Consider the following 17,029-nt stretch of genomic DNA (forward strand, 5'->3'; position numbering starts at 1 on the left):
ACCCAGCAGCAGCATGACGACATCAGAAAACATGTCGACAAATACCGTAACAAGAAACAAAAGCAACACAAGGATGAAGACAGTGACGAGGATGATTAGGATTTTGAAAAGTTTGCGATTTTTTATTTCTGTTTTCATCGAACAAGTTGTAGTTTGATGGGAGTGCTCTTTGTGTTATTTGGACCTTTCGCGTTGTAAGCCCTGCCTCCAGGCGTGTTGCGGCTTGTATATATACGGCTCATCGAATCCTTGGCGACTTCGGTACTGTGCTATTGATGGTATAATATTAGCAAACACAAAATTCCGTGCAAAAATAAATTCAACTGTTACGAAATGATGAATTCTCGGATTTGTGTAACTATGCATTCACACTAAGCGTAGTTTTTCGTGGTCCTCACCGAAATATTAAAAGTCTTCAATACAATTGATGGAACTAATGTTATCCAGAATTTTAGTGAGACTTAAAATCACGTCCTGAAGCCTACGGATTTATTCTAGTTCAAGGAACCAGAGTGTTGAAAGTGCGGTGCTCTTATTTTTTTTTCATTATTATGCAAGCATTTCTTGACATAAAAACTACGATACAACTTATAATTTAGCTTTATTGGACTCACAACACGTATAAAGATGCCATAATTAAACAAACATGATTGTGGCGCTGGTGCGAAACCAAAGGCATGGTGAGGAAAAAAGGCAAGGAAAAATTATTTGAGACAGGCCTTTAGTTAGCGCGGTAGCTTTTCCAGTGGCACAAAGAGAGAGCAAACAGTTCACGTTTCTTGAATGGTATGCAACTGAAGTGTAGTAAAACCGGTTAACAGCTATGTCAAGAGGACTGTTTTGTGAAGCATTGCAAACTTGTTACCGATGTGTAAAGTCTAGCTGCTGCATTTGTAACACGGAACCTAAAGAAAATCAACGTGCTCAATTGTTTAACAACATTACAATTCATCGGCAGCCGGGATTTTACAACAGTGCGTTCGGTAAGATCAACGGTGTCTTTGGGAAATAACTGCTAATATTACATACACCGAAACGTTTAGATTGTCTTTCATATTTTTTATCATTGTGCTACATAGTTTTAGTAATCCAAAAATACTGTTCAAGGTGCTAATGAGGAGGAAATGCCGCCGAGACCCGCGCCTCGACCACAACAGCAGCATGTGGAAACACAAGTAAAAAGTAAGAAGACCATTATGCACTAAATGTCGTGTAATGTAGGCTGCCAAGTAAATTCAGGCAATCATCATTGTGCCTCTTGTCCAATCTACTTTCACAGAAGAATTCACCCCTAGACCTAAGCCTCGACCAGAACAGAATAATGTACAACCACAAGGAGAATGTTAGTAAACTAATCATGTTTTTTTATCCGTGACTACAAATACTAAATGTTGTTGGTGGGTTCTTCTGGAAAATAATTAAGCATGGTGTAAAAAAATAGGCCAACTATGAAAAGATTCTAAATATATTTATAGACGTATATGCCGACGACGCCAGATGCGGCGAGGGGCTTCCAGGTAATCTGCGTGTACAAAAAATCATGTGTTATTTTGTAACTGTGAATTTATAGACAAGAAACAAACAACTATTTGTAACTATTTGCAGCAGGAGATTATTACTATGAAGAACCTGGAAAAGCGTAAGTTTGTTTTCCTTCACAACATATTTTTGGCCTCCCAACACATGCACAAACCCCTACCTATTCAATGTCATTTACTGTTGAACAAAGGCATTACGCCCTAAGTAAACATTACGTTCATTTAATCATTCAGCTTTCATACGTCACATGTTTGTGGCTATACCCTGTAGGGGATTTTAAAGGGAATAACATTGTGGGAATGTAAGTTAAAACAATCTCTGCACAGCTATTCATTTCACTGCCATTGGTTCATGCAATCTGTTTAAGCGGAACAATGGTTTCAATATAGGTTGGCGTACATTTGTGGTATATTCGCAACGATTGATTTCCTAACAAATAGGTACTGTGTCCGTTTTTAGGTGGTACGCTTTACAATTGACGCGACAGGAGTGCGATCAAATGCTTAAGAGTCAACCGACCAGAAGTGGAAAGTTTTTAATACGGAACTGCCTCTCCCGACCTGGTATATAACATAACACCATTCTTTAATGCAGCATCATGTTGGCGGTTAAAAGCTCTATCTGCAACAGTGATTTCTAATCAAACATACAATAAATTCTGATTAATGGCGTTCTTCACATTTTCGGTTGTGTCATGTTGTTTTTTGTGTATCAAAATGTCGAAAATACCATATGCTTTAATTCACGCAAAAAAACTCATTTTGGACAAGTATCGCTAGCATTATGTAAAAACGAGCATGAAGTGATGAACAATAGAGGTTCCAGTTCACTTTTTGTTGCAGGCAACTCTGTCCTCTCAGTACTTACCACTCCTGACAGAGTGTGTCACTACATCATATTTGAAGAAAACAGCAATTTCTTTATCGAACTGGGCAAATGCTTCCCGTCAATACTAGAACTTGTTTTGCACTATAGAGGTACGTTTACCAAAAACCAGTAAGTACTAGAACAAGTGTCCTTATTTGAGAATCTTTGCGATTAAATCAGGAACTTTGGGACGTACTGAAATATTTGTGTGTTCCTTTCATTAGAACACGATTCTGATCGCATTTGCATGCTTACGGTGCCCTGTACTATGCCACTGATGCAAGTACCTCGCGCGATTCCGCATCAGTTTGATGGGCTGATCATAGGACGAACAAACTTGAAACATGGAGAAGTGCTTGGCAAAGGGAAGTTTGGTACTGTCAGGAAAGGTACGAAACGTAATTTGAAAGTTCTTAATTTGATTTTCAATATTCGTTCATCAAAGCGACATGCCAACTATAAGTGAACAAGCATAAAAGTTATACAAAACATGTTGGCATATTTCAACAGGCAAATTGCTGAATAGTTTTGACGTAGCGATCAAACAGGCAAATCGGGCCGTTAACGTTCAAGATTTCATGGAAGAAGCGGCGATGTTGGCCAAACTGCAACACCGACGAATTGTACACCTTTATGGCGTGGTAACGTACTCTCCAATTGGCTTGCTTCGGTTGCAGTTTTACAAGTACTTTTGCTGTGAGTGTAGGTATACTTACTTTTACTATGATTTCAGGTAAACGACGATTATGGCGACTTCTTGATTGTGACAGAACTGATGATACACGGTGATCTATTAAAATACATGAGACGACTTGGTGACAGTTTCGAACATCAAGACCAGATTACTGTGATGATTCAGGTTAACTCGTTACAAGTTTACAAGACTACCAGTGCCACTTCCCTGTGTGCAATTTATGTTGCAATAATGTTGTATTTGTACAGGTGGTCGCTGGAATGACGTACTTGGAGGAGAAACAGGTAATCCATCGCGACCTGCGGGCTGCAAACGTTCTTGTTGGAGAAAACTCAGTTTACAAGATTGGAGATCTCGGCCTGGCGAAGTTGATTGACAATCAACATTGCAACATGGGTCAGTATGAAGATTTTTGAAGAAAAACATTTCCATTTTGCCGACTTACAACAAATAAAGGAAATAGGGTTAAATTTTGTCACATTTAAGCACCCGCACAAGCAAAGTTATTTCCTTAGTTGAAACTCGGATTCCCTTTAATCTGAAACCTGTCATAAATCGACAAAGAAATAGCGCGTACCAGAAAAACGGTATGAGGGCTGTCCTAACCAAACTGAAAATATTCTACAGACGCTCCACTTGCTGTGCGCTGGACGGCGCCGGAGGTATTACAATTTCCAAATAACGACCACACCCACAAATCTGACGTTTGGAGCTTCGGTGTTTTGTTGTACGAAATAGCCACCAGGGGCGGAGAGCCGTGGAAAGGTTTCAAAAATCTGTTGAATCGAAACATATTCATTTTGAAAGGGTATTTTTCAGGCCTCGAAAAACACGAGGTGAAAAGGCGTGTGGTGGACGGAAACTTTCTTGAAAAGCCTGACGACTGTGACGAACTTCTGTACTCGTTGATGACCAATTGCTGGGGATTAACGGTTGAAGAACGTCCGACCTTTTTGAATTTGAAGGTAGCACACGGAGTGGATACATACTAATGTGTTTTGTTTGCCAGAAATGAACTCTAGATGCTACCTGGGTTGGGTAGATTATTCCAAACTCTACATCCTCCATTTAGTTGGACTTGCTTTTGTCGTAGGCCTAGATTTTTGGCGGCGTTTTTTTACAGTTAAATCCAAAGCAGATCAAAGAGTGTATTCTTACTGCAAATATATATCTCCAAAAAAGTACCTACAATTTTTGTCACCTGAAAAACCATGTGTGCACTTTTTAGGCAAAGAGAGGCTATTTTCTTACTTGCTTTACGTTAAAAGTTTTGGATCAGGATGTTAACACTTTTAATATGTATTGTGCAGGAACTTCTCCTGGATAATTATGGACACCAAGACGAACCAAACTTTGCCAACGAGCAACAACCTCGGGATTCACAGAGCTGATTTTTTGCCAAATTTATTTAACATGCACCGTAGCCTATGCATTCCCGCTTGGTTAAATTATTCACATAGTTATTTGTTCCGCGATGACGAAATTCTGTAAAAATTTTATGACAAACTGCTGCAGTTTAGTGAGTGAAGATCGCCCGAACCCTCTTGGCCTATAGGTGGCAACCATATTTAAATTCATTTTTTCACAAATGCCAACCGTTCCAAATCCAGCATGCGTTTTTTTCAACACACTTTTAGCCTAGTACATCAATCTCTTTATAACAGTTCGTAATGGAGGCATTGTAAAAGCAACTTACAAATTGTAACAAAAATAATTCAACAAGAACTGCCCAAAATCTGACAGAAAACCTACCTGATACTTTCATTAAGTTAGTGGGATAGTTGCGTGATGTTTCGACTAAAATTATAAAGCTACGAAAAAAATTACGTGTGGCCTATTTTCTGTTTTCGCTCCTAAAATGTTTTTTACAGCCTTATAGCATAAACGGTCACACACACAGTTAGCCTGTAAAACCCACAGTTTTTGTAACAAATACATACTATTGTATTTAATGACACCTACAATTAATAACAGCATTAAATATTTCGCTAATCAAATGAAAGTGCAATTCTTGTAGATTCAAAGGCATTTAAACGTATATTTACGTACTATGGGTATATTTTTGGAAATCGTAAACATTGTACAACTCACACAACAATGTACTTCTGTGATGTCACAATCTCATTGTTCACAATACCTTCATTTTGACAAACAAATTTTTATATTCGTATCCTTGATGTTGCCAATATATACTGTGATTTATCGTAAAAATGCATCGTTTCAATATTTCAGCAAAAGTGTTATCAAAGTGGAGGATTCCAAAACGGTAAGCAACAATATTCCAAACATAACAGCTTCGTTTTACCCCTTAAGCTCTATAACAGAGTAATATGGTACGCTAACATCATACGATGGAGTTATACCAGAACTTTTCATGTTTGTTTCTTTCGTTTACCCTAAGCAGCTTTCGAAGACATAAGTTTGTGCTACAGTATGATATCGATGTAGGCTATTTATGATGCTGGGGACTTATTAAACAAATCGATATATAGTGAATGTGTATGGACCAAGTATCAAATTTGTTTTTATCTCTCAGTAATACAAGAAGCGTAAATCGTTACAGAACCGATATTCCCTTCTTATATTTACCCCAAAGACCATTTAAATTTGCCCAGTTGGGGTAAATTTACTTCGTTTTGGGGGTTCGAATCCTATTAGTTTGAGGTGAATGGAGATAGTTTAGACATGGTTTCCTCGGATGAGATATTTTACGTCACAATTGAGTATTGTTACTTCACTATGCAAGTGTTAAGTCCTGCGTTGGTTTTAAATCAGCTGCAGTTTAACACAAAAGTAGGCGTGTTATTGGTTGAATGTGAAGTCAACAAGGCATTCCTTGGTGAAGTGATGATGATTTTTGATCAGCTGCTATCAAGGCGGCCATACATTTTTGCTTTTTATGTAGTTACATGGTCATTTATACTAAGTACAAAAATGCTGCGACAAATGGTTACCATGGTGTTATGAAATCCTGTGCACGTGAGAGGACATGGCCTCACTACCAACCCTTAATGCTGGCGTTATTGCTCCGCTGCTGGCAATGCGTTCATATTGGTTTCAGTTATTTTTTTTTGAATAAACATAAAGCGTTTGTAAAAATTACTTGCAGAAAAGATGCGAAAAACAAATCAAAATATCAGACAACTGTTAGACAACCGTCATATGGTTATCCTTCCGTTGGGACTTTTTAGGGTATCATGTGCTAAACGTCTGTAATTATTTATTTTTATTCGTAGAAAGAGAGATAGTGGAGAAGAGAAGAAAAACGTAGAGATTCCCGAGGAGAAAATAGTAAGTTTGTTTGCTTTATGTTGTAGTTCAGTTTTGTTGACAATTTTCTATTTACAATTACAGAAAGAAGAAAGAAGTTTATTGAAGGTCTCCACCGGGGCCTCCGGCAAAGTCACGGCAGTGAGCGGAGCCTCCATTGCGAAGGAATTTTTCCTACTGTCCGCCACTGCCGTGACCATGTTTCAGACCAAGTTGGGCAAACTGCCCGAGACACCCCTGACCCTGTACTACCATGGAGTAGTTTTGTGGGGTGTGCTCGGGGAGTTTGCTCGACTCCGGTGTGCCCCGGTGGAGTTTCAACATATATTCCTCCGGACTCACGTAAGCAAGTGTTTGTAGAATGCAAAACCAAACCAATACAAAAATAACGTTGATATATTTTAGCCAAGAAGTTTAAAAGAAATATTAAAAAGAAGAAGAAAATTCAAGTTCCGCACAGGAAAATATATTGCACAGGAGAAAGGTATATAAATGTTACACAAGAAAGAACGTTGGCATGCAAATAATTTTCACGAAACTTTTGTACGCAGTTAACGGAATTCCGCGCAGGAAAGCGCCAGGAGGTTCACTCTTTCCCCCACGTTTAGTGAGAATGAAAGTGCTTATCGGGGATAGGGTGGACCTCCTGCCCACGATTGTGGAGGAAAATGAGGAAGGTATGTATTTTTTATTTTTATTTCGTGTGAAAACGAACTAATACAGAAAGCTGAGTCTCAACATTGTTGCTAAATTTGGGTCATAACAAAATTAACTTTTACTGAGATGATGATATCTAATTTTTTTCCCCCTTAAAATATTGATTGTGGTTAACATATTTCACGTTTTGTTTTAGATTTGCTCAACATGATTGCTTTGCCCACCATTCCAGAAAAAACTAAACTAAAAGAAAAAGAAGAAGTGGCCATCCCCGCAAAGAAAAAGAATATCTTCTTGCGGGGATGGCGATGGCTAAAAAGCCTGTCATGTTGCAAATCAAAACAGTAAGAAATATTCACCATATAAATGCAACAAATAACACTATATATTTTTTTTTGCAGGAACACCAATTAATCATGTTTTTTTTTTAAGTTTTCATTTTATTTTTTTCATTTATTGTTGTTTACCGTTGTTAAGGGCAATTAGTTACACGATTTCATCTGTTGCAACCAACATATGCTAAGCGTTAATCAAATTACATAACATATATTTAAAAGCGAGATGCAGATAGAGTCACTGTTTCAACCATTCAGGTCCCACCAGCCTAACTCGTGACTCTTACCGCTTGGCTGACCAACTGTCGGGAGGAATACAATTCCACGTTCTGGTGACTTGGCAGTCATCGCCAATCCAGATTGGAACCAAATCAAGTGCCAACTTCTAGAGTTGTTCAGCGGTGGAACAAATTACGCCCAAACTGCTGCTTTGGAAGAAATCTATTGCTCTTCATGTTTTTTGTGACAACTAACACAAATCCGACGGATTTTATTGGGTTTATAACGTCACAGGAATCATGAAGACCAATCGATTACTTTCTAAGCTGCAGTTTGGCCTCAAAGAGTTCCACCCATGTGACTCTGGGAGGTAGTAGCTGGTTTGGTACCGATCCGGATTGGAGATTACTGAAAGGAGACCGTAATGTGGGAATGTCTTCTTCTGGCCAGTTTTTCAGTCAGGCCGCAGGAAGTCACGAGTTGCACTGATGGGTCATGAAAGGTTGAGACAGTGTCGCTATCTGCACGATAAATATTTGAGTAATTTAATTCTGGAAAAATACCAGACAACCACGCTTATCATTTGTTCGTTACACCAGATGAAATCACTTTTCTGATTGCTCTAATAACGATCTTGTGTTGTTAATAAACCGCAAATGAATTTTGCTTGTGTATTGTATATTTTATGTTGACGTCACGAAGATATGTTTTTATTTTCTATACACTGGAGGCAAACAAACCACATATGTAGGATTTTTGCTATATTTACTGTTTTGTGCCAAAAAAACATACAAAAATACCAATAGACTCCACACTGTTAGTAGTTTCTGAGTTGTATTAAAATTAGCATAACATCTAATACCCCCAATAAAATGACAATTTTCAATATGGCAGATTGAAATAATTCAGATGTTGCGTGTTGAGACAAATACACAATACAAAAGGTCAATATACAGACTTAATTAAAGGCGGGTTGACCGGACAGAAATGCTGCACATATTTAATAGATTAAAAGTAATTTTATGAATGAGAGAAAAATTTTGGTCTTGATGCAGGGAATAAATTGACAAAGATTAATTTCTGTTGCGTGCTAGAGTCCGGTTATTGGGATTAAATCCCACTGATATCGTTGCTTGCGAATTTGAAAGTGACTTGCGTTAATAAAAGATATTGGTTAAAACAGTAAGAACGATAAAAATTAAATAACATTTGCTCAAATATGCGAGATGTTGCATAGTGGCCTTCTTTCCAGCATTGCGTACTTTTACCTTCGGCGAAAAATCTATGAGGCTTGAGAAGACAAAACATTAATGTTGTTTTTTGATAAACATGTCGATTACCAAAGTTTAAATAACGCTTTCGATTTGAACATTCGTCTGTGTTATTGATGCGCGGACAAATATCACCATCGTCTGATTTGATTCTTTTTCTTGTTGTTTAGTATGGTATGTCCTGACGTTGTGGAAAAATTAAAACGGTTGTTTTTTGAAATGGAAATAGTCTTGGTAAGTATAATTTACCATTACTTTCGGCAATTGTTCTCTCATCAGTTAGTTTGTCTATTTTTTAATTAAATTCGGTTAAATCTAATCTAAAATTGAATTAGAAATTGAGAATTTATATCAATGGTTCTCTGGTTCAAAGCTCGGTTAACAAACTCTTTATGATGTTAAGGTTTACTTTACTGGTATGACAGGCACCAAATGTGCAACAACTACAATCTACATCTTCAGATAAAAAGGAGATGGTTTGTGAAACTTTTTGTGTTACTTAAGTGCTTGATATATTGGTATGCATTCCTGTGTTGATTTGTTTCTGCTTACAACGAAGGAAAATGTGGTAAAGTATCGCCAGTGTGTATCTGACTACGTTATCTCCCACCTGCTTACCATCAAACAATAGCAGCGCTGCTTTGTAGGTCGACAGGAAGACAAATGTGTTTAATAAGAAGTTAGCGTGGCTGAGGGGTTGCGAAATCTTACGTCGCTGTTTGTATTATGTATTTCTATGACGATAGCGGAAACGAATTGAATCGAATTGAAAAGCACGTCGCGCTGTGCAAATCGCATAACAAGGAGATCGTCCGGAAACCAGGGCTTTTCGCTTTAGTGGTCAGATATTATAGCAGGGTCCAGCGCCCTTTCTGAATTAAGCAGGCAGAGTTGGGTAAAGGTTATATTTCAGGCTCTATAGGGTAGGGTTTGGTGGTATTCCTAGTAGGCTAAATTTATTCGCTGTCCTAATAATTCCGTAACAATTGTTTGCAGGGAAACATTGATAGAAAGATGAATTTGATAATTTATGTTTTGTGTTTGACTATGCTGACTGGAAAATGTAAGTATGAACACTTGCGCAAGAAAACAGAAAAGTTTATGAGTTCACATATTTCAAACAGTTTAAAACAAGAAGATTATCTGATAGTAATTCCAACAAGAAGTTTTGTGATATATAACTTGATAACAAACACATTATCTATGCGGGCTAAATACCTCAACATTTATGTTCACACTCAAGTGTTTTACTACCACAAAGTAAAAGGTTATGAATATAATCGTTCGGAATACAACACTTTTGCCGACCTCAATTATATCTTCCAACTTTTCATAGTCAACAACGCAGTAATGTTTCATGCGATGGCGTAGTTGGTAGGATCTCCCCACTGTGCAGGCCCTTACTTGGCGATCACAGTTATCGCATAGAGCCTACAATGGTTTTATTAGCAAAACAATTTGAGGCTTAATGAGAAAATCATGAGGTTTACAAGCTTTGCAGCCCAGGCATTGCAGCCTAAACGGATCAGCCTCTTACAAACCTAATGAGTTTCTTATTTAGCTTCAGATTGTTTTGCTGATAAAACCATTGTAGTTTGAAAAAAAAACATGAAGGCCTAAATGGAACATTATTATTGTATCATTTAGATGTCGCCCGCAGATATTTTATTGTATAATTGATATCCACAAAGCTATACTGAATGAATTTGCAGCATGAGATATCATTATAGATCTACATGCACTATGCATACGTTATATTTTCACAGGTACCTCAGAACACTGCGCATTGCCCACAACTGCTATGTCTGGGTGTCGTAGTAGAGGCGTGTCAACACAATGCTCCTCTGTGAGTTGGACATACGACAACACTTTGGAAAATTCAGTGTATGGCTTTTTCTCAGCAGGCTCCCTTGCAGCAAACGATTACTGCGACGTAAGTTGAATATTGAAAAAAAACGAATGTTATAGAAACGGTACTGGTAAAACCCACCACCAGCAACAAATGTTGAAGCAAGAAAAAAAATCTATGTCGGATTATTTAAAACTTTACTACGAAAGCATATCATTTAACTCGAGGCTTTTAGTGTTAAATCTTGGTATCAAGTGGTGTTGTATCCAGTTTGCGTGTCCGTTGATTTTTTTTTAGGTTTATGATTCTTCACCTAAAGACAATCTGCTGGGCCGACTAACCGGTGACAGTTCAAGTACTGGACCACTCGTTTCCAATACTGGTGTTCTCCATTACGATTGCAAGACCAACGATACAAATGAATATTTTGAAATCAGGGGATGTCGATGTAAGTTTAAAATATTCGAAATGTCATTCAGCCCTATAAAATACCCACGTTTATAGAAAACGCTTAAATACCGCTAGTATACCGCGCACTTGCACAGGGCTTGCAGCAAAAGAAAACATAATTTGTCAAACACAAGGCAAGTCAAAATTAAATGCGTTTACATCGCGTAAATTCTACTTCTTTTAAACAATGAATAGTGCAAGGAATAACACAACAAACGAGGCAGGCATTACAAATAAAAGCAGCACGTTTATTTCTCTTGGCCAAATGAAAAAAGATTGTTAGAACACTCAGTACAGTACTTGCAATTTCTTACTTGAAGCACATATCTACAGTCGAATTTTCTAAACACCATATGGATTTAGATATTGAATCAAATTGCGACATTACGAATATAACAAGTTTTCCGGCGGAAATCACATCTCCGAATTATCCTGAAAACTACGACGATGGTACGTATTGTACATGGGAATTATCGACTGGAACTTATGACAGTTTCATATTCAACATCACCGATTTTTTAACTGAAGGAGGATTTGACACATTATTGGTAAGTTCTGTAAAATAATGTGTTGGAGTTCAACTGAAAAGAGTTCTTGACTAAAATTCCAACACAGATTTCTTCGGATGAGTCGGGCGAACCCTCATTGAGAGCAAGTGGAAATTTGTCTCCTTTCGTATTCAATACAACCGGGAGGAAAGTTCGTGTTGTTTTTCTGGCAAACCTTAGTGTTAATTACCGTGGAATCCGTTTAATGGTTAATGAAAAAGGTAAGATTTGCTCTGGTCCTTGGTAATCTCTTTATTTCACCAAGACTTTACAAAAAGGCAAGCTGCTTGCAGACTTGCAACCAATGTGCGATCAGAAAAGTAAAACACGCGAAAGGTTTATATTTATTTGATTTCCTTAAAAAACGCTTTATCACCTAAATGCTTCCGCGGCATTTTTGTGTTGCAAAGTTGAGGTGGTAAAGTTTTGTATTTTGTGTAATATGGGTATTCTCATTGTGGCCAATCCAGCTTGGTAAGCCTATATGTATTGTGACCTTCCGGGTCGAAAGATGCTAAAACACAAAAAAATAACCGGGGGCAAGACTTCAAATCTATGCTATTTTAACAGGAGAACAAAAGTACTTGATCGAGTGCAAAGAAGAAGTAACCATCAAGTAAGGTTTTAAAATATACTAAATATCCAAGTCTGGTTACGCATGCTGTCTAATGTTGCTTGACTGAAAGATTGTCTCAATTGATGAAGACACGCAGTGTTTTGATCGTACTGAATCATTCGTCAAACCAATTACATCCGGACTGTACCGTTAAAGTATGCTATTGTTCACAGTATGCAGTAGCAATGCAATGCTTTTCAGTATTATGAACACCGAGGAACTGGCGTATGAAAATGGAGATGTTCTTTATATTTCCCCTGAACGAAAAATCAACCTCGACAGCCTTCCTCCCGAATGCAAAAGTGACGCAACACTTCCTGTTTTTCGTTTCAACATATCACGATGCGAGTCCACTTACCAAGTATGCCAATATAATAAATAATACAGAGAAAAGACAACGACCAATGGCTTAATATTGTGGTTTAAACCTATTACTGTACCGGATTACAGCGAAACGGAATAATTCCTTGTTTGGCGTTTGTCTTGTTCTCCTTACGCATGTTGTCATTGGCTCATAATAAGGAAGCGATTTTTGTGTATGAAATTTCACATAACGAGGCTTTGCTTTTCGTAGATCCGTGACAACATGATGATATTCTCTTTCACTGTTCGAAATGCCAAAGCAATGAATCCTTCTCAAATAATCCAACGTTTCGTCTCACACAGCATCAACGTGACATGTGAAGTTGCAGCAAATTATCTTCTGTCGCCAGAGATGGCCAAACCAGTCGTACAGTGGGTAGAAGTATAATGTAATCTCGTTTTCCTGTCGTGTACCATTCCGAATGCTCATATAATGTGGGCTAGATTTAAAAACAAGTATTTAACGTGCTGCCGCTTTGTCACCAACATTGCTGATAATTTTTCAGGAATATTGAAATGCAAGGAGATGTAGTTGTTGGTCAGTTCGATGTGTCATTGGACGTCTACAGTGACCAGGGATTCAGCATGCCAGTCAGTGAAAACTCACCCATCACTGTACCCAACTATATTTATGCTGAAATAAAGATGAATCAAGCTGAAACGACATTCTTGATTGTGCAGGTAAGCACATGCGCTTTACTTGATCTAACTGAAAATAAACCAACCTGGATATTTAGGCAGAAAATTGCTGGGCCACCAGCGTCGAAGACCCGAACCACCAACCACTCTATGCTATCATAGAAAACGGGTAAAGACTTTGTTGACTGTCAATAATGTATTTGCAGCACTTTTTACGTCGACCACATATTAAAAACACTCATTTGCCTGCTTTAATATATACAGATGCGAAGCGCCACCAAGTGGAGATGAAGGTCCCAACAGAAAGGTCGTCATTCGAAATTACGAGACCGACAGCGCCAAATTTATGCTGGAAAGTTATGTTTGGACCAACGTGTCCGACAACCAGCAAACCATCTTTCTTCATTGTGACATCATAATCTGTGAAAATTCAACTGGATCTTGTCCGGAAAAGGTTTGAGTTGACAGTAGCAAAGTTTTCTCTGTTTATCGTCAAGGCTTACGCTGATCCAGTAGATACCCTATACAAGGGGCGTCCAAACTTTCTTCCTTAAGGGCCACATACGTTACCACGATTATAACATCAAGGAATTCATTAGCTGGTAGTTTTAGTTTTCTTTAATAGTTTCGTGTTGATAGACATGTACAGATCGAAAGAAGCGTTCATTCGATGAGAGCAACCACCAACATGTTTCATTTGGTCCTATTAACATCATTCAACCAGAAAGCATCAGTCTTGAAGGTTCGTATATAAATACTTCCATATTCGTTAACTCAAACAGGAAGTGGTAAACCATTTTGATTTAGGAAAAGAGGATGAGAAGTTGGGTGAAGTTGAATCGGATGACGAAGTGTTGTTCATTGCAATGCTTGTGGTCATCGCTTCTGTGTTGCTGGTGTTGGGTGGATTGTGGGCGACCAAGTAATCTGAACATCAACACGAACCACTTGTTGAAAAGATCGCCGACCCTGGAACATTGCTTATTCATTCTTGTATCGCCCTTAAATCCCTCATTCAAGCTTGAAATATGTTAACCATTTTACTATCGTTTGTTTTGTTTCGTCCCACATTTTGTTTGTTTTGTGTGTGCTATGATCTGGCATTGTGTGAATTTGTTAAAAAAAATAAAGTTAAATTTGCAAGGTAATCCCGTCATTTGAAAAAAATTTGTCTTGTATGCGTGTTGTAATTTTATTAAACGGTTGATTGTTGGTGATATTGTCTCCATCTTTACAGTGAACTTACACTGTAGTAAGCTTTCCAAAAAAGCATGTCAAAAATCTTTTCTATCAACAGAAAGTAAATTATACATTATTACATTATTAAGACCGTTTAACCAGTGGTTTCAGCACATTTGACTTTCGTATTGACCTCGAAGCGAGCTTGTTGTGCCTGAGGAACTGGAGGATTGTGACACACTTGCAAACGTTGGCAATCGATGAACTTGAGTGTGGAGTCTACAAAAGTTCTAATTTGCGTCAAAGAAAAACAATATCTTTTTGCGGGGATGGCGGTGGCCGAAAGGCTTGTTATGCTGCAAATCTAAACAATAAGAAATATTTACGATATGAATTACGCTGTATTGATTCAGGAACACCATTGAAACATGTCTTCATTTCATTTGTTTTCATTTCAGTTTTTCTCATTTATTTGTTGTTAAACGTTGTGCAATATTATAGAAATTAAATTCTGGAAAAATACCGGACCACCACGCGTATCATTTGCTAGTTTCACCAGATGAAATCACGTATCCGAATTAACAAAGTTCTCTTCTAAATACAAAAATCGTGCATATACCTGTTTCGGGGTAGGCCTATATGCAACATCCACATGTGCTAAATGTTTTTAAAGAGGACATTTCGCGAATATTTTGCCACTGCTGAAAGAGATATAGAGTTGTAATTATTACCAGATACCAAAAGCCCAATTTGATGGTACAGTAAGTTTTTTTTACAATAATGTTTGGCACTTTACAGAGACGGTTTTCTATAAATGCACAACCTTCGAAACGACTGTTACGTTGCCCTAATAAAAGATACATTTGACGCACTGTTTACGTTTAAAGCTATTGCACACCAAGCTCTTTAAAATATTAAGGTTTACTTTACTGATATGAGAGGCACCAAATGTGCAATAACTACAATCCACAACTTCCGATAAAAATGAGATGGTTTGTGAAACTTTTTGTGTTAGGGAAATGCTTGATATACTGATATGCATTCCTGTATTGAATTTGTTTCTGTCTACAACGAAGGAAAATGAGTAACGTATCGCCAGTGTGTATCTGACTACGTTATCTCCCACCTGCTTACCTTCAAATGACAGCAGCGCTGCCATATAGGTCGACAGGAAGGCAACTGTGTTTGAAAGAGAAGCATATTAATTGTAGCCGACTTGATTCATAAGTGCTTTAAGTGTTGAATGCTGTTGAACAAAAACATCTATAGCTATACTACTTCTTAAAGATCTAATTCTGGTGAGGATATTCGTTTGGCTTGTGGCAGGATGTAGCTAAAGGGTTGCGAAACCTTATGTCGCTGATTGTATTGTATATTTCGATGACGATGGCGGAAACGAATTGAATTGAATAGATCGTCGCGCTGTGCAAAGCATAACAGAGGTGCGGTTACGAAATCTGGTCTTTTCGATTCAGTGTTGAGCTGTTATCACAGGGTTCTGAATTGAGCAGGCAGAGTTGGGTAAAGGTTATATTTCCGCCGCAATAATTTCGTAACACTTGTAATTAAGTTTTGTTTGTTTGCAGTGAAAAATCGATAGAAAGATGAATTTGATAATTTATGTCGTATGTTTGACTATGCTGGTTGGAAAATGTAAGTATGAACACTTGCGCAAGAGAAACATAAAAGTTTACAAGTTCACATATTTCAAACAGTTTAAAAACAAGAAGATTATCTGATAGTAATCCCAACAAGAAGTTTTGTGATATATAACTTAATAACAAACACATTATCTATGGGCCCAAATAACTTAACATTTATATTCACACTCAAGTGTTTTATTCCCACAAATTACATGGTTATGAATATAATCGTTCGGAATACAACACTTTTGCCGACCTCGATGATATCTTCTAACTTTTCATAATCAACAACGCAGTAATGTTTTATGCAATGGCGTAATTGGCAGGATCACCCCACTGCACAGGTCACAAAAATGGCGATCACAGCTATCGCATCGAGCCTACAATGGTTTCATCAACAAAACAATCTGAGGCTTAATGAGAAAATCATTAGGTTTACAGGCTTTACAGCCCAGGCATTGCAGCCTACCTGGATCAGCCACTTACAGGCAGAGCCTGCAACCCTAATGATTTTCTCATCAAGCCTCAGATTGTTTTTGTAGTTTGAAACAAAAAACATAAAGGACTATATGGAATATTATTATAGTATCATTTCGATGTCGCCCGCAGTTACTTTATTGTATAATTATTATCCACAAAGCTATACTGAATGAATTTGCAGCACCAGATATCACTATATGGCTGCATGCACTATGAGATATCATACGTTGTGTTTTCACAGGTACCTCAGAACACTGCGAGTTGGACACAACTATTATTGAAGGGTGTTCTAGTAAACAAGTGTTACCAGAATGCTCCTCTGCGAGTTGGACTTACGACAACACCGACTGGTTTGGGAATATAGTGTATGGCTTTATCTCACTCGGATCCCTTGCAGCAAACGATTATTG

The 17,029-nt window shown here is 37.8% G+C and overlaps 1 protein-coding gene across 1 annotated transcript; it reads left to right on the forward strand.

The window, feature by feature from the left end:
* The first annotated feature begins 797 nt into the window (after window positions 1-797).
* On the forward strand, window positions 798-4,966 carry LOC145903578 (tyrosine-protein kinase Src42A-like). The gene is made up of 14 exons (XM_082991671.1): window positions 798-983; window positions 1,108-1,182; window positions 1,280-1,342; window positions 1,476-1,517; window positions 1,606-1,639; window positions 1,999-2,102; window positions 2,382-2,516; window positions 2,631-2,795; window positions 2,917-3,047; window positions 3,140-3,265; window positions 3,349-3,496; window positions 3,728-3,865; window positions 3,920-4,065; window positions 4,411-4,966. Exons 1-14 carry the CDS (start codon window positions 824-826, stop codon window positions 4,489-4,491), a joined length of 1,548 nt encoding a protein of 515 aa, XP_082847797.1. The 5' UTR covers window positions 798-823; the 3' UTR covers window positions 4,492-4,966.
* The last annotated feature ends 12,063 nt before the right edge of the window (window positions 4,967-17,029 follow it).

Source organism: Ascidia mentula, chromosome 5 (assembly GCF_947561715.1).
Source record: "Ascidia mentula chromosome 5, kaAscMent1.1, whole genome shotgun sequence".
Lineage (NCBI taxonomy): Eukaryota > Metazoa > Chordata > Ascidiacea > Phlebobranchia > Ascidiidae > Ascidia > Ascidia mentula.